Consider the following 18,074-nt stretch of genomic DNA (forward strand, 5'->3'; position numbering starts at 1 on the left):
TTATGTGTTACCTGAAGGACCGGGCGATGGGATAGTTGGACCGCTGATCTCCAAAACAGAGTGACCCCCAGGCAGTGAGTCCCCATTCTGGCTGTCATCAGAGGTGGAAACACTTTCTGACCCATCCACTTTAGCCTTTCTGACCCGCTTTACTTGGAAAGTGATCTGAAGTAGTAGTAATACTCAATTAAGATACTCACAAATATCTGACAGATGTTGGCAAGGATTACTCAAACTCAGTTCTGCCATTTAAAAACCAGTGAACTTCCACACTTACCCACTCTGCTCCCTCGTCATCCTCACAGTTTCCAAAACAGGGCCCACTACCAGGACGAGCACCCATGACGCGGTCGTTCTTTAGCACCCGGATACCTCGCAGGTCACCTCGCTTCCCACCGACATCCAGTGCACCCTCAAAGGCTCCCATCAGATCCTCCTTCAGCTGCCAGTCCTCCTCCTCCTTTTCTCCATCATCTCCAAAAGAAGCGCTCATTTTTGCCGCTGCCGATGCAGAAGGAGAAGCCTGCTGCTGTCCGGCTGCCTCATCTGAGCCGTTACTGTCCACGATGACCTCTGCATGGTGCGGAGAAAGGAATGAATAGGATTACGAAACATTAGCTCAACAGGAAAGAAAGAGCATGTAAACCCCAAAACAAACAAACAAGAAAAAACGATAGGACACCCCAAAGTAGACCATGGGAACCTGAAAGCCAGTAAAATGTAGTAAAGTATTCCACTGCTGTTAAATCTCGCTTGTCTGTGACACTTACACTACACATTTTTGCCACATGCCAAACTGCACAAGACGGAATCTCAAGTTCTGAATTATTTAGACCAAATACATCCTTGCTGAAGTGCCACAGACATAATATCTTGACTGCTTCATTGTGCCAGTGAAGACGCCACATATCAAATTCTTACTCTCAAAGAGCAGAGTGTCTTCCATGGCTGAAATGGCCGGTGCGTCCTGTTTCTCTTCACTGCCCTCCCAGTCTTCCAGTTGCAGGCCGAGGTCCTCCTCAGCCATGCAGGCAGTGCCCTCCGGATCAACTATAAATTACCACAAAAAGCATGCAATTAAAATGAAACTACAAAATGTTTGACAAAAATGGACACAAATGCACAAAAACAAAAAAAGACTAATTAAACAATGATGAATGGATTATTATGTAAGGGTTTTGCATATTTGCAACTATTTTTTTTTTATCAATTTAGACATTATACTTTAGTAATTTTAGCTAATACAACTTTTTAAAAAGTATTTTCCCCCACTTAGGTGGAGAACTATGAAATAATTTTGGTTATTTTTTGCTATTCTTTTAACATTTATCCAGAATATCATGTGATAATTGTTCAACCTTAGCTCACAGCCTTACAGATTTTACACTGCAGCTCACTGGAAACAATTTCCTGTTGTACTTACTTCAAACGGTGAAAACACAGCTACTGTGTTTGTTTTTGGGTTTAAAAAAAAAAAAAAAAAAATCAGTTCAAAATCTACATATCGACTCCATTTACTGTCTCACTGTCCCCTGAAGAAGCCTACATGTTTCCCCCCACGTTATATGGTTCTCTTTCTTGTACTAGTAGGTCTTTGGCAGCCGTTCGGTAACTACTGTAAACTGACTGATATAATGTTTGGCTATGACTTTTACCTCAAATCTTTCACATAATTCAAATGTTATTTTTTCATTGGGTGCTTAAGTGCATACATGTACACATTGTGCTGGCCTTGCATGGACAACAGCCAGAACAGGGAGCCAGAAGAACCGATGGATCTTATCTATCAGGGACACCAGTTTGAGACCTCAGCTGTTTCTGCACCACTATTTTCTAGCTCACTGTAGTTCTTCCCCTGACAAGATCTAAAACACAAGGACAGCAGTCATCACCAAACTTTTACTATAAGTCTATTTTTTTTAGTACATTTGATTTTTATTGAAAAATCTAAATGGTAGATATGTGCTTTGTAAGGGCTCAAGCAACCTCAGACATTTGGTGTGCGCTTTATGGACGCAACCTTCAACTTTAGAGCGCAAAATATAGTCCCTTCTAAATTTGGCATCAGCTATTTTCTGCAGCTTAAATTATTGAGTGGAAAAATTTCTTCACTTCAAAGCACTGTTCTCTCCACTCCCACTGATATGAATACAGGAAAGAAACCCAACATACAAGCAGTTTTTCACAGCAACTCTTGCAGCTTCAGGCAGAGCAACACGAGGTGGTTTGTGAGTGTAAGGCCCAAAGCAGATGAGTCCGAGGCTAAATTTCACTTCAGCTCATAGAGATAGAAAAATAAATATTTGTAAAGCTCTAATAAATGCATTTAGACTCACCAACTCTTAATAAATGCTATTACATTTGCTGATTAATTCAAACATTCCCGCATTAAACATTACTGGGAATGTTTAATCCTGTATTCAACCGAATAAAACTAAAACCCTTAAATTAGATGTGACAGATTCTGCTCAAGTGGCTGTTACAGCATTTCAGCGTGCTGTGAACCAACACAGGAAAAAAACAAAAAAAACAAAACAAAAACACAGCCAGTGGGCAGAGAATGAGTTTCTCTGGTCGCCCAATAAAGCTCTGCTTTTAAAAGAGATTACCCAACAGTTCTTCATTTTACAAAACTTCAGATATTTAAGGGTTTCAGCAACTTAAGAACATTATCATTTTGCAACTATTAGTTTCGAATAAATATTTATCTTGTTTTTAGTATGCAAAGATTTCTTTAAAATACTCCCACTTGAATTTTGTCATGCAAAACTTTCAACTAGGTCACTGCTGATCATCTGAATCTGTACTGTAATCCATCATTTTAGACATACTCCGTAACTAAATAGCAAAACAGAAAATTATACTAAAAAACAAAACAAAAAAAAACGACCCACAAATAAACAACAAAACTAGGTATTTTTTCCCCACCCCCCAAGTTACTCACTTGAGCAGGACTGTCGGTTTGATAGATTGTAAAGGGAGGGGTAGAACTGAAGACAACGCAGCAGAGGTAGACTGTTGCGGCACTGCTCACAGCCAGAAAAGGACGTGAAGGAAGAGGAGGAAAGGGCCGTGACCAGGATGTGGCGGAACAGGGCCAGGGCACCTGTCACATTGCCCTGGGCCAAGTGTACGCTCACCAGGCTGAGCAGGGTGTGAGGCTGAGGGAGGAAAAAAAACAAAAACAAGACAAGACGGGTGAAATTAGATGGTGGATGATGTGCATGATAATGAACATTGTTCCTGTCATCTGTGGAGGATCTGCTTTTCTTATTTTTATTTTTTAAATCATGCATGTAAAACAGCACTTCTGCAGTTTCCAGCTTACATATAACACAATTGACCTGCGGTTCCTGAATTATTATAACATGAGAATTCTCTACACGCATAAACCAGCTTTTACCCGCAAAGCTTGATTTAGAATGATATTGGAAATTTTCCCTATCAAATTTAGTCTGTGGTTTCTCTATGGCATTTTCTTGATTGGGTGTGTCAAAACATAACGCCCAAGGGCCAAAATCAGCTCTGCCAAAGACAAAGACTCCATTCTGGCCCACTGGCAGTTTTGGAAAATACGAATAAGGGCACAAAATATCTGACTTTTAACTGTATTTTCACATTTTTACAGCTTTTCCTTCTAATAAACACCTCCACTGTAACCATTCATACTACACTAAAACAACTAATAGATAAACCATTAAATTACACAAAATTTGTTTTTTCACCATGTGCTAAAAATGCAAGATTTTTGTATTCTTTACTATAAAACCCATCAATTAACAAAAAACTTCAGTTTTTAATTAAATAAGTCTGCGCAATGACCTAACTGAGCTTCTTCTGTTTTTTCATACTGATTTCTTGCAATTTAAGAAATTTAAAGCAGCATTTATTTATCATATATAAAACTCGAGATATATTTTTGAAACTGCATTTTCTTCTTATATATTAAAATATTTTAAGGATTAAATGTGTGATTAAACTTCTTTAGACTATCAGAAAGGAGAGTTTTGCTGGTCCGGCCCACTTAACATCAAAGCGTGCTATATGTGGCCCAGAATGTAAAATGAGTCTAACATCTAGATGCTGCGCATTTTTAGGCAAACACTCAGGTTTTAAATTTTCCTAGGTTCCTCTGCCATGTTGAAATGTGTTGTCCAGTGGTTGGGACATTTGTTCCTGGAACCACCTTGATGAGTGCTCAGACATGGCACAATGACACTACTGATCCCAGTAATTGAAAAGTGGTGCTCTGTGAAGCCATCAAAAATGCAGTTCATCAGAAGTTTGTTGGCTAAGTCGCATTCAGCACAGGCAATAAAAAACAAAAAAACAAAACCAAAAAAACCACTACTGCTGATTTGGGATTTTCAGTCCAGTACAACGCAGCGTGCTGCAAAGACGATAACAGGCGTGTTTTTGTTTCCTTTGACGCAAGGCGATGTGATGAATACCGTTTGTGTTAGCAAATACGTTTCTCCAACACGAAACAAAATATAAAGCACACCTAAACAAACTACTTGTACAGCATACTGAAATAGCATAACCCAGCAGGTTATTTACCTCTGACGCATTAAGTGCCAATGCATACTCCAGCAGTGTTTGTGCGTGGGTGCTTAGGCCGTGGTGTAGCAGCAGGTTTGCAGCATTGGCGAGAGGGAGGTGGCGATGGGAAGGCGAAGTTGAGCTCAAGGCTTGGCGCAGGCACTGCAGGGCACGGCTACCATTGCCTTTGGCTCGCCAAAATAGAGCTGCCTCATTGTGGACCTGCCAGCGGGGTATAGTGGCCTATACATACAAAACAACTTAGGTTAGCTTAAGGTGGCCTCAAACAATTTGAGCTGGGAGCTATTTGGAGTGACTAGAGTTATTCATAATCAGACTTCAGATATAATGGAAACGTCTTGTGAACTCAACAACTTAAGTTGGACTGCAGGAACACTGAGTCAGAAAAGGGTTCATCTAAACTATATTTAAAGAAAAATAAACATACTCTGTAGCACTCTATACAGATTTAGGCTTATACACCAGATGGTAAGATACATAGCAACGATCAGAACCTGTGTGGGTGTGAGGAGCTCCCTTACTTGTTTCATGGCTTGAGCAATTCTATGGCCAATTTGGTCCAGCATCAATCCTCCACTACGTAACTGCAGTATCTATATACACAGACAGAAATATGTGTATATGGATAGTCTTTGCCACAAAAAAAAAAAGAATACAAACACACACACAAGAGGACTGTAGTGGTTGTTTTCATATGCAAATGTCCCGCACGTGTACAAATAGACAGACAGATACCTCAGAGGCAAAAGGATCTGGCAGCTCCTTTTCTTCCAGGGGCCACTCTAGTGAGGCAGGCAGAAGGGCTGGGTATGGTTGGGGGACAGGACCACAGTCTGGCAGACCTACTGTCCCAGAAAGACTGCTGGTCCCATAAAGAAGAGTTGCCACTGGGCTGAATAAACATAAGCAGACATATTTCACTCATTATTCTTTTTTTTGCAAAGCTCTTTGAACACATGTGTTTCTTTTGCATTCCTGTAGATCCGTCTGAGAAATGTGAAACTAATACATCTATGCTGCTACCACTAGAAATGTGTCCATCCAGGAATCTGTACTGACCTGATGCCCTGTGATTCAGGTGAAAGGTAGTAGGTTGGCAGCAGGTGAGCTGGGGGGACACTTGGATACTCATGGGCACAGTCAGACCTCTGAGGCCACAACATCCTCTGCAAGTCCTACATCACAAACACACTTCCTGTAACTCTAATTATTCAAAACATGATCACGCTCTAGTTATCCAGTTTATCCAGGCTATATGTGACTATTTTACAAGTCTAACATTTTCTCTTCAGTATTTAAATTTGTCTGCCAAATGTAAACCACCAGTTCCCACACAGTGCTGTAAGTACTATGGTGAGTTTAAGTTCATTTCGAGCAATTTGTTTAAAGTTTGTTTAAGCACTGCAAGAGTTTTATTTAGTTTTATTTATTTATTTTGTTTTTATTTACAGTCACAGATTTCACCTGTGAAAAACAAGAAAATTAAAAGAAAACAAAAAACAAAAACAAAAAACATGTAATTGGTTTAGCCTGCCTTTGTGTAATCCTGATGGCTGCCCCAGAGGGCGGCAGCGGGATCCTGGCCCCCAGACACGGTGGGGTGGAGCTGGAGGCTGGCTTCCGTCTGGTTTGAGTTGCGCTCTGACACAAGTGCCACACTGGATGCCACTGACACCTCTTCTCCAAACTACGAACAAAGACAGAAACACAAAGCAAAACAAGGTTCTTCATAAATAATGACTCAATAAATAAATGTTTGTTTTATTCTTGTAGAAAGAACACAGCAGTGTCGTTGCATTTAAATTGTTTGTCTATAAAAACACAAACAAAAACCCTGGGCTAAGAAACACTGTCCTTCTGTTTGAACACACATGCTCATTCGTGGATTGTTCATTGGTTTTGATATGCTCTACACTGTAGAAAAATACTGATGACATTCAAACTGTGACATATTTTATGTAGTAAGTGAAAAAATGTTTTAAATGCAAATTATGTTTTGAGTTTTACATGCATTTGCCAGTGTTAGAGTGTTCACATCTACCTGTACGCAAGAGCTCTCTACAGAGTGACTGAAGTAAATTTATCATCGGGGGATGTAGTCGTGTGCAGCTATTACAGTGTGCCGTTCATTTCTGAGACTGAGAACATCTCCTGTACAGCAGAGGTAATTCTTAGTCTTTCCTTTCAGGGGAAATGAGAACCTGAGAGCCAGTTTCATTACTGTTTGATGGTTTTTGTGCCTTAACTTGAAAGAAAAGAAAAACTTTAAAAAAAGGCAGACTGACTGATCCACCAGTTCTTAACATATTAACAGACCATCTTCTCTCTTTGTCACATCTAACAGTCACTTTGGCAAGGACACCAACTACAACTGAATAGAACAATTTTTGTACACTAGAACTGATTTTTCATAGCAAAAAAGCAATATCCCTAAAGTCATTCAGAAAAGAAGAGATTATGCCATTGCTTTTAGACTAGAATAACCTCTCGTGATGAACTTGTTAAACATACTTTCAATAGTGTGCGCATCTGCCAAGAAGGCGGTCAGTGTTTATCATTTTGATGTCTACATTTTCTTATAAACAGTTTTTCCAAAGACTCACTTGGACATACTGAACATGTTCAAACAGATCACCCCGGTGGTAGCGGACAGGCAGGTCAAACGGGCAGTAGAGGCTGTGCTGCTGCTGACCCAGCCGACACATCTGATGGTTCCCTGAAACACACATGATGGAAAAGTCTCAGATGCTATTCTAAACACTCGGAGACTATAAAAGAGGGACTGAGCCACTGGGAAGTGAGTTAGCGTAGTCCCATCTTAGAACCTAAAGCTAAGCATTTTAGTGTGTTGAAGCCAACAATGTCAATAACTGACTCGTAACTAGCAATTTAGAAAATGAACTTATCAGAAAACTATTTATTTGAAGTCACTGTTCAGAGGAGCCTAAGGACTGTTTTAGGGCTGGATGACTATGACCAAAATGCTGTTAAAAATTGAGATCACAATTATTTGTCATGATTATTCATTGATTTTAGAGACAGAAATCTTTTTTGCTGTCAGGTAAACAAAATCCTATTTTTATATTCGTATTGTGTGACACTCTTGCTAATGTACAGACTAAAATTCAATTCAATTCAATTCAATTTTATTTATATAGCGCCAAATCACAACAAAAGTCGCCTCAAGGCGCTTCATAGATACAGAGAAAAACCCAACAATCATATGACCCCCTATGAGCAAGCACTTTGGCGACAGTGGGAAGGAAAAACTCCCTTTTAACAGGAAGAAACCTCCGGCAGAACCAGGCTCAGGGAGGGGCGGCCATCTGCTGCGACCGGTTGGGGTGAGAGAAGGAAGACAGGATAAAGACATGCTGTGGAAGAGAGACAGAGGTTAATAACAGATATGATTCAATGCAGAGAGGTCTATTAATACATATCGAGTGAGAAAGGTGACTGGAAAGGAAAAACTCAATGCATCATGGGAATCCCCCGGCAGCCTACATCTATTGCAGCATAACAAAGGGAGGATTCAGGGTCACCTGGTCCAGCCCTAACTATATGCTTTAGCAAAAAGGAAAGTTTTAAGCCTAATCTTAAAAGTAGAGATAGTGTCTGTCTCCCGAATCCAAACTGGAAGCTGGTTCCACAGAAGAGGGGCCTGAAAACTGAAGGCTCTCCCTCCCATTCTACTTTTAAATACTCTAGGAACAACAAGTAGGCCTGCAGAGCGAGAGCGGAGCGCTCTAATAGGGTGATATGGTACTACAAGGTCATTAAGATAAGATGGGGCCTGATTATTTAAGACCTTGTATGTGAGGAGCAGGATTTTGAATTCAATTCTGGATTTAACAGGAAGCCAATGAAGGGAAGCCAAAACAGGAGAAATCTGCTCTCTCTTTCTAGTCCCTGTCAGGACTCTTGCTGCAGCATTTTGGATTAGCTGAAGGCTTTTCAGTGAGTTTTTTGGACATCCTGATAATAATGAATTACAGTAGTCCAGCCTGGAAGTAATAAATGCATGAACTAGTTTTTCAGCGTCACTCTGAGACAGGATATTTCTAATTTTAGAGATGTTGCGCAAATGGAAGAAAGCAGTCTTACATATTTGTTTAATATGTGCGTTGAAGGACATGTCCTGGTCAAAAATGACTCCAAGGTTCCTCACCGCGTTACTGGAGGCCAAGGTAATGCCATCCAGAGTAAGAATCTGATTAGATACCATATTTCTAAGATTTTCAGGGCCGAGTACAATAACCTCAGTTTTATCTGAATTAAGAAGCAGAAAGTTAGCGGCCATCCAGGTCTTTATGTCTTTAAGACATTCCTGCAGTTTAACTAATTGGTGTGTGTTATCTGGCTTCATGGACAGATAGAGCTGGGTGTCATCTGCATAGCAGTGAAAATGTATGCTATGTCTTCTAATGATACTGCCTAAGGGAAGCATGTATAATGTAAACAGAATTGGTCCTAGCACTGAACCCTGTGGAACTCCATAATTAACCTCAGTGTGTGAAGAGGACTCTCCATTTACATGCACGAATTGGAGTCTATTAGATAGATATGATACAAACCACTGCAGCGCAGTACTTGTAATACCTACAGCATGTTCTAATCGCTCTAATAGGATATTATGATCAACAGTATCGAACGCTGCACTGAGGTCTAGCAGGACAAGCACAGAGATGAGTCCACTGTCAGAGGCCATAAGAAGATCATTTGTAACCTTCACTAAAGCTGTTTCTGTGCTGTGCTGAGCTCTGAAACCTGACTGAAACTCTTCAAATAAACCATTCCTCTGCAGATGATCTGTTAGCTGTTTGACAACTACTCTTTCAAGGATTTTTGATATGAAAGGAAGGTTGGAGATTGGCCTATAATTAGCTAAGACTGCTGGGTCTAGAGATGGCTTTTTGAGTAAAGGTTTAACTACAGCCAGCTTGAAGGCCTGTGGTACATAGCCGATTATTAGAGATAGGTTGATCATATTTAAGATCGAAGAATTAATTAATGGCAGGACTTCTTTGAGCAGTTTTGTAGGAATGGGGTCTAAAAGACACGTTGATGGTTTGGAGGAAGTAATTATTGAAGTTAACTCAGAAAGATCAATTGGAGAAAAAGAGTCTAACTTAATATCAATGGTACTAAGAGTAGCTGTAGATAATATTACATCTGTGGGATGATTATTGGTAATTTTTTCTCTAATGATAAAAATTTTATTTGTGAAGAAGTTCATGAAGTCATTACTAGTTAACGTTAAAGGGATGGTTGGCTCAAAAGAGCTCTGACTTTTTGTCAGCCTGGCTACAGTGCTGAAGAGAAACCTGGGGTTGTTCTTATTTTCTTCAATCAGTGATGAATAGTAAGATGTTCTGGCTTTGCGGAGGGCTTTCTTATAAAGCAGCAAACTATTTCTCCAGGCTAAATGATGATCCTCTAGATAAAATAAAACCGGTCCTTCTAATTTGCCAGAATTAAGAGCATCTCTTTGAAGAAAAATAAACATAAAAATTAAACAAACATGGCACTGCTTTCACTTTATACACTGCGTTATATTCCTGTTAATTAGAATATCTGGCTTTTATTCACCTGACCTAACACCTAACCTAGCAAAATCTTTCACTCCATTCATTGTACCTGCATGGTGGGTGTGAATAACACGTAAAATAACTCTAGTAAAACTCGAGTAAAATACTCGACAGCTGTGAGATTCCTCTGTGACATTCTACATAGAACACAGGTTTTGTCACTGTAGAAAGACAACTGTCTGCCTTTATTAATCACCGTGTTTATTGGAAATATACTTTTTGACCAAATGTCTTTATGATCTGGTTGGATACGCTGATGCGCTGCAAGGCTCGCTTTTATTGACATCGGAGTTGATTTTGGAAGATTCACAATTACACAATTTTTTTTGGTCTACATGCATTAATTATACTGCAGGTGGCCGGATAACTCAACATACAGCAAATGACTATGTTGCTTTGTGGTTCACAGACAACTCTAGTGCTCTCTTGGCAAATCGTTTGTTCAGACTGGCACCAATTCCAAAGTATTTCCGAGCAGTGGGATGATGATCAGCTTTAAGGCACAAGCTCTTCAGCTTCTGCAGTGTCAGACATTTTCATGGTGCTTTAAATCTATATTTTAATGTTGTTTAATCTTCTCCTGAATAATCCAGGAAACTTCAAGCCGTCAGCTGCAGTAAACAGCTGTGGCACATGCAGGTAAATGGCAAGACACTGATTTAACAAGTGTCCAAAGGTTGATTCTGTTCATCTGGACGTAGCGTTTTCAGTGGGAGAAACATTTTGTCACTCATCCAAGTGACTTCTTCAGTCTCAGCTGACTGCAGGTTTTCCCAATCTTATAAACAGTACCTTTGAATAATAGCTGAAACCAGCCCACTGAAAGAACAATGGGCTGGGAGGTCAGTTCCTTCATCATGATTATGCAAATTCTCATGACCATTTATCAAAGACCACTGATCAATGGCCATGAGTACCCTTCACAGAGAGTTGGGGAATGGCTGCAATCACAGCATTGTAGGATGGTGAAAGATGTACCCTTAGGCCCCCTCCTCGATTCAGAGATGGTCTTTCCCTTTTCACGTAAATGGCCTCCTTGACTCCAGTCTCAGCTGACCTGCAGGCAGCTGAGACTGAAGTAGTCACTTGGATGAGTGACGAAACGTTTCTCCCACTGAAAACGCTACGTCCAGATGAACAGAATCAACCTTTGGAGATTTACTTACCTGGATGATGGAGAATGCATCAAGACAATTTAGCAAGTGCTTAATTTACTTTTTCTTGGTGTTGTACTGACAGAGAACACACTTTTAATATCGTTCGATCGCATTCAAATGATTGTGTGGAGCCAAAATTGTGATCGAGATAAAGTTTTGTTTAATTTGTTTTCTCGTAGTCTACGTTACAGCCAAACCTGTTTTTGCACCTAATCCCAACTAAACCCTACTTTTGTTTTTTTAAAGGGACCATGTGTAAACCTAGATTAATGTGACTTGACAGCTTGCTGAGTTGCTCATATTGTGAATTTGCTTATTCATGCTTGAGTTCATTTATGAGTTTCACAACTTTACAATCATCTCTACTGCACCTTGACAGCTTTACCACTTCTGCTATGTGAAACCAAGTAATAAACTTTGCCCTCCTCAGAACTGATACACATCAGTTTGCAGTAAAACAACTGGCTGAACAAGTCGCTTCTTTTTCACAATTATAAAAAATGCACATTAATTTAGTATGTAACAAGCTAAACCACAGCCAGCCCAGGCTCCTCATATTATCTTTTGACCTGGTAAAGCAATTAGCTTTCTCCAAAGTAGAACGTAATTTGCTGCAAAACTCATTAACTGAACTGTGCGATTACACTACTTTGCAATAATCTCATGACTATCCTAAATGTTCTCTTTCCTGTTCTGTTCTCGTTTAATTCCTGTATGTGGCATCTCACCAAGTTGGGCTTCTTTGGCCATCTGGGTTTCATGGATAATGTTGCGCAGGATTTGTTCTTCCTGCAGCAGCTTGTGTTTGTCCAGCGCCTCCTGCTGGCGAAGGTAGTGATCATGCTGCTTTTGGTACTCCTTCAGCTCATTCAGTGTCCGCTGTAGGGACCTACAAATATGGAAAACAAAGAGGGGAAAAACAGGACAGTTGGTAGACATGGATAAGTGTAAAAATAGTCCATTGGCTGCCAGCTCTGCACTTATTTTAATCACATATTTTGACTTCCCTACAGGTACGTCTATGTGTATTTCTTGTAATCACTGAACAACCTCGACATACAGCAAATGACAATATATTTTCATTGCAAGGCTTTTCTTTGGCATTATCAGTAACAGAAATGTACAGTAAAAACAAAAACACAACCAAAATCACTTAGAGAGTGTGTTAAAATGCTTGTGTACCTGTGCTGGGCTTCCAGGCGTTGCTCCAGTTTTTGCTGACACAACACAGCATGCTTCCTCCTTAGGGCCTGTTCATAGCCTGGCTGGGCCTGCAGTGCCTGCTCGTAACACAGCACCGAGTGGTTGTATTCCCCAAGCATCTAGTCAGACAGCAACATAAAGCACGACAGATACAGCAGAGGTCAGACTTACCTGTTTCATGTAGCGACGCTTTGCGAGCACAACAGAACGATAAACAGACTAAAAATATGTACAGACTAGTACACTGATAGAAAGCCTGGTGGACACAAAGAGAAGTGTTATATAAAAATACATTTTGTAAAATACTGGTACTCCCCGTAAATATGAAAACTGTTTTACAGGCCTTGCTTGTAAATCCACTGATAGTCAGAAATTTTCTAAAATACTAGTCCGTAAGAAAACAGGATTTTGATAGCTGGATTTAGATTCTCTCTGAAACCTAACTACAGTGAAATTCAGGAAATGCTGTGATAAAACATTCACTGTGGCTTGAAGGTTTCCCTTTAACTTACAGCATAAATGTTGCCTAAAGTGTAGTGACTGGTGAAGAGGTCTGAGGTAAGGTCGAGGGCAGCGTGGGCGAGGATAGCAGCATCTGCTGAAAAATGGGCACGATGTAGGATGTTGGCCATGTTAACCAGGGCTATATCCTTGTGCTGCCTACAGGAACAACAAACACACAGATACACCTGTAACCACTCGCACGCAATAAACTAAATATTACCGCAAAACTCGTCTGACGAGCCTCACAGTACCTTGGGGAGAAATGCAGAGCGCGCACAACACAGTCCACGGCCTTCTGAGGCTCATTCTTCATACGCCAATAAAATGACGCCATGTTGTACAGCACCCAGGACGACGAATTCTGAAACACACAATCCTAAAGTTATGTGTCTTTTTATGCCTTATGAAATACACAAAATGCCAACTTTTAAGGTTCTACAGAATTTTAGCTTTTCCTCCTCCTTCATATTGTTGCGTTGGACAGTAGAGCTCAGTAACCTTAAGACTCACTGATAATCTGTGCTTCAGAACGTGTCTGACCTTGCACTCAGAATGACTATTGCTTCAATATTTGGGTGTCATAAACCAATCATCTGAACAGAACAAATTTAGATAAGCAGACATGCAAAAATTATATTTGGACCATTTGCCAGTACTTATATCATACTCCTACACCAACTCCAAAGGAAAAAAACAAAAACAGTCACTTTTTTTGTTTTTAAGTATACTGAGTAAATGTTTCACAGAGACCCTTACCCTCAGTAAGCCTTCATGGATGCGATGACCCACCTCATCAGCACTCCGACCCAGCTTAGGAGACAATGAACTAAAAATAGGATCCTCCTTAGAAAGAAGTGGGGAGGTCAGGTTTGCCCTCTCCTGTACACCCTAGAGGAGAGAGAAGGGGAAGACAATTAGATCATATTTTAGCAGGTGATCAAACAAGCAAAAAGGCTGAAGTCTCCTTGGTGCTGTACACCTAGGACTGGGCGATATATCGATTTTTTTTAAAAATATTGATATATTTTTATACGAGATATGAGATGTGACTAGGGCTGCACGATTTTGCATAAAATGAGAATCACGATTTTTTTGCTTAGAATTGAGATCACGATTCTCTCACGATTTTCTTTTCCAGTATAAATATTTATTGCACTTATTAACTGCACATCAACTTCGTAACAGTTGAGACTGAACATAAAAACAATAAATAAACATAAAAACAACAAATGTCTTACATTTTGTCGTTGCCGCAAAATGTTGTACTGCTTGAAATTCCGTCTCCACCGTTGCTCGACGCTGCGTGTATAGAGCAGGTAGTGCAACAATAGAAAAATAGTTGCGGGACGGCACTGTGTAGCGTTTGTCTAGGGTGTTCATCATTTTCCTAAATCCCTCGTTTTGCACAGTGTTGATGGGAGCCATATCTTTGGTCAGGTGATAAGTGATAGCCTCCGTAATTTCTTTGTGCCTGCGGGAGTTCGACGTGTATAGGGAAGCGCTGTATAAGGTTCCCGTTATTGATGTTTGGGTGGTTGACCGGGACGGATTTTCTCCTGTCACTTTCTCCTCATCCCTGACGTGCTCTCTGTTGTTTTTTCCCTGCCAATTTTAGCAGCCAGCTTCTGTATCACGTGGTATAAGGCTCCGCACTCGTCATTTGTTGAGCAGGAAGAGTGAGCGCTTGTTTTCATGCAGATTACGTCCCGGATCAAAATGCGGTACAATCATCGTCGTCTTTTCGCTCTCTCTTTTTTTAAAAAATCGTTGTCATTTGGAAATGAGATCGCACATAAGTATGAATTGAGATTGCGATTTTCTAACGATTAATCGTGCAGCCCTAGATGTGACAATATCGTTTATATCGATATATAGTCTATGTTACGCTATAATTTTACTTGTGGAGCCGCAAGTTTGCCTCTCTTTCGTCCACTTTTGTCTCTACGCAACGTTACTCGGCCTCTCCTTCACTGAACAAAACTCCCCCTCCCCCATCGCTTCACCTGCAGGCAAAGACAGGATGGACACGGCAGCTATCAAAGAGGAGCTGGTCGGTAAAAAGAAAACATTTGGAGATCACTATTTCAGTGCTGGCACGGTGGTTAGCACTGTTGCCGCACAGCAAGAAGGTCCTGAGTTCAATTCCAACACCAGGCCGAGGTCTTTCTGTGTGGAGTTTGCATGTTCTCCCCGTGTTTGCGTGGGTTCTCTCCGGGTACTCCGGCTTCCTCCCACCGTCCAAAGACATGCAGCTTGTGGGGATAGGTTAATTGGATAATCCAAATTGTCACTAGGTGTGAATGTGCGAATGAATGTGAGTGTGAATGGTTGTTTGTCCCTGTGTGTTGGCCCTGCGACAGACTGGCGACCTGTCCAGGGTGTACCCTGCCTCTCGCCCTATGACAGCTGGGATAGGCTCCAGCGCCCCCCGCGACCCTGAAAAGGATAAACGGAAGCGAATGGATGGATGGGATGGATATTTCAGTGCTGTCAGCGTAATGTTAACGCCATAACTGCAGTAACGTTAACATAAATCTCTGTTAACGAGTTACCGCGGATCGCCCTGTGGGTGGGGCGGGATGGCATTAACGAGCTAACTGGGCTAACGCGTTGACGCCTAAAATCCTTTCATTTTCTCAAAAATTGACAGTGCGCCTTATGTATGAATTCTGGTTGTGCTTACTGACCGCGAACCGATTTTATGTGGTACACAGCGCTCAGAAACCTTTCAAAAAGATGTTTTGGTACGACTTTGGTAAGCTACAAAAGCTGCACTGCTAAGGCTATCGAGGAGCCTCGCAGAGTAGTACGTACTCTGCTTCAACGTAATATTACCGTACTGTGTGTGTATAAGGACCACAAATGGCACCTGTTAAGAGACACGGTTACAAAGAGGATTTCAAACTCAAGGCTGTCAGTCAGTAGAACTTGGGAACAGAGCAGCTGTAAAATCTGTCTTTGTTATTCTGCTCAGCATCTTTTAGTTTACATTTTGACTGCACAATTGTGAGCTTTTTGTTATGCACAAAAACAACATTGTTTTATTTTATTTATGGAGCATTATTATTTAATAAATGCTGATAATTTATTTCTGAGTAATTTTTTCTTGTACATAAGATTAGATAAAACTTTATTAATCCCTTGGGTGGGTTCCTCTAGGAAATCCGGTTTCCAGTACAGAGAAATATATAAATAAAATATACGAAAGGGATAAATGTCCTCCTGTTTCCCCTCCACAGAGGAGTTAAACAGTTTGATGGGAGTTTTTAAGTCTGTTCGTTGTCGTCTTTGGGAGAAGCAACCTGTCACTGAACAGACTCCTCTGGTTGTTTATGGCCATGTGCAGAGGATGCCCAGCATTGCCCATAATGTCCAGCAATTTTTTCTACACAGTATGTTAATAAAAGTGCCCATGTGAGATTTGGGACAAGCTTTGACTAAGAACTCTCTTTTTGTTCTTACTTTATGGCTTTAAAAAAAATATCGAGATATATATCGTATATCGCCATCCAGCTAAAGAATATCGAGATATGAATTTTGGGTCATATCGCCCAGTCCTACGTACACCAAACATCAGAGCAGATGAAGTAGAAAATATTGCGTAGGGGTGGGCGGTATAAACGGTATACGGTACAAAACTATATAAATTTGGCCAACGGTAGAGATTTTGACTATACCGCTCTACCGCGATAGCGCATGTTGATGGTGTCATCAAGCGGCGCCGGTTTTGGTCGAAAGCATTGCAGCGGCTGCAAACAATATCATCTACAAATGATGCCGGGTGACAGTAATAGCAAAGAGACGAAGCACTTTTGGAATATGGGGTGTCACTACCCGATCGGTACCAGAAACCCGATCGGTACCACGCATGCGCAAATCTTACGTCACTTCCCCTATTTGCCAACATTGCGATAGTTAATGTATTTTTTTTTTCATTCAAACCTTTGTTTAAACCTCAGTGCAATACAAAATAGAATTAAACAGTACCATATTAATGGTGTTGTACTTACAAAAAAAATTGCATACCATAGACAAACAAAAGAACAATTTTCAGAACCTACAATATAAATATGCAAGGGGGAAAGTACCTGATCAAGCCAAAGAATAAAGTGATTGAAAGATCTTGATTTTTTTTTCACAAACACCAATAGTTTTTATAGCTTTTGGGTTAGTGGAGTTCTTAATCGAATTAAGATACTGTACAAGTTCAAAGGAGAATACATAAAAAGAGGGATGTCTTCCTAAACATTTGGACTTGTGAATATGAAATTTAGCCATTAAAATTAACAAGTTAATCATATATCTGTTATCAAAGTTGAATTGTCTTTGTTTTTTGTGTAGACCAAATAAAACACATTTCCAAAACAGTACAAATCCTTTAAATAACCGTGGTTATGCTACTGTGAAATAAAGATCTGACAGATTTATTGTTGTTCTTAAAATTGCTTAGAAAAGCAAATCTTGCCAACAAAAGTTTGTATAGGAGATGCCAACAGCCTGTGGAATGAAGTGATATTAGGTTGATTCTTAAACAGCATACAAACCCCTGATGGTATTGAGCCAAATACTTTTGTTTAATCATGACGATTTATAGCTAAATTGAAATGTAAACAAAATTCTTCACAGGAAAAAAGCATACCATTTGAATCAAATAATTGGTTGACTAAAACAATGTTATTCCTAAACCAACTATCTAAGAAGAGAGATTTTCTTTTAAATAAAACATCCTTGTTATTCCAGATAATAACTGTGTGGACTAAAGTTATGCTAGTAAATAAGTGTCCATGCTAAAAAGCTTGACAATGAAAAGCAGAGATTTTTATAGGTATTTTATCAATATCAAAATTACAGGTAAGGAAAAATTCAGTGCCACCTAACTTAGAAAACATGAACACAGGTATAGTATTCCAAATGGAAGTAGGATTAGTAATTAGATTCTTTAATCAATTTATTTTGAATGTGTTATTTAAAGTGTTAAAACCTAACACATTAAGTCCTCCATTGACATATGAGTTCATAAGAACTGTTTTTTTAAATGTAGTGTGTCCTATTTTTCCAG

The 18,074-nt window shown here is 40.0% G+C and overlaps 1 protein-coding gene across 1 annotated transcript in view; it reads right to left on the bottom strand.

Moving 5' to 3' along the window:
- ttc17 (tetratricopeptide repeat domain 17) overlaps window positions 1-18,074 on the bottom strand; it is a 30,287-nt gene that overhangs the window by 3,170 nt on the left and 9,043 nt on the right. Inside the window, exons 5-19 of the mRNA XM_026161263.1 lie at window positions 13,772-13,903; window positions 13,267-13,376; window positions 13,024-13,171; window positions 12,491-12,630; window positions 12,037-12,197; window positions 7,167-7,279; window positions 6,098-6,250; window positions 5,623-5,738; window positions 5,299-5,455; window positions 5,085-5,156; window positions 4,561-4,785; window positions 2,945-3,161; window positions 922-1,050; window positions 278-573; window positions 12-165 (exon numbers count right to left, since the gene is read on the bottom strand). Of these exons, the coding sequence (XP_026017048.1) occupies window positions 12-165; window positions 278-573; window positions 922-1,050; window positions 2,945-3,161; window positions 4,561-4,785; window positions 5,085-5,156; window positions 5,299-5,455; window positions 5,623-5,738; window positions 6,098-6,250; window positions 7,167-7,279; window positions 12,037-12,197; window positions 12,491-12,630; window positions 13,024-13,171; window positions 13,267-13,376; window positions 13,772-13,903 (2,323 nt within the window). The remainder of the gene's footprint in view (window positions 1-11; window positions 166-277; window positions 574-921; window positions 1,051-2,944; window positions 3,162-4,560; window positions 4,786-5,084; window positions 5,157-5,298; window positions 5,456-5,622; window positions 5,739-6,097; window positions 6,251-7,166; window positions 7,280-12,036; window positions 12,198-12,490; window positions 12,631-13,023; window positions 13,172-13,266; window positions 13,377-13,771; window positions 13,904-18,074) is intronic.

Source organism: Astatotilapia calliptera, chromosome 1, assembly GCF_900246225.1.
Source record: "Astatotilapia calliptera chromosome 1, fAstCal1.2, whole genome shotgun sequence".
Lineage (NCBI taxonomy): Eukaryota > Metazoa > Chordata > Actinopteri > Cichliformes > Cichlidae > Astatotilapia > Astatotilapia calliptera.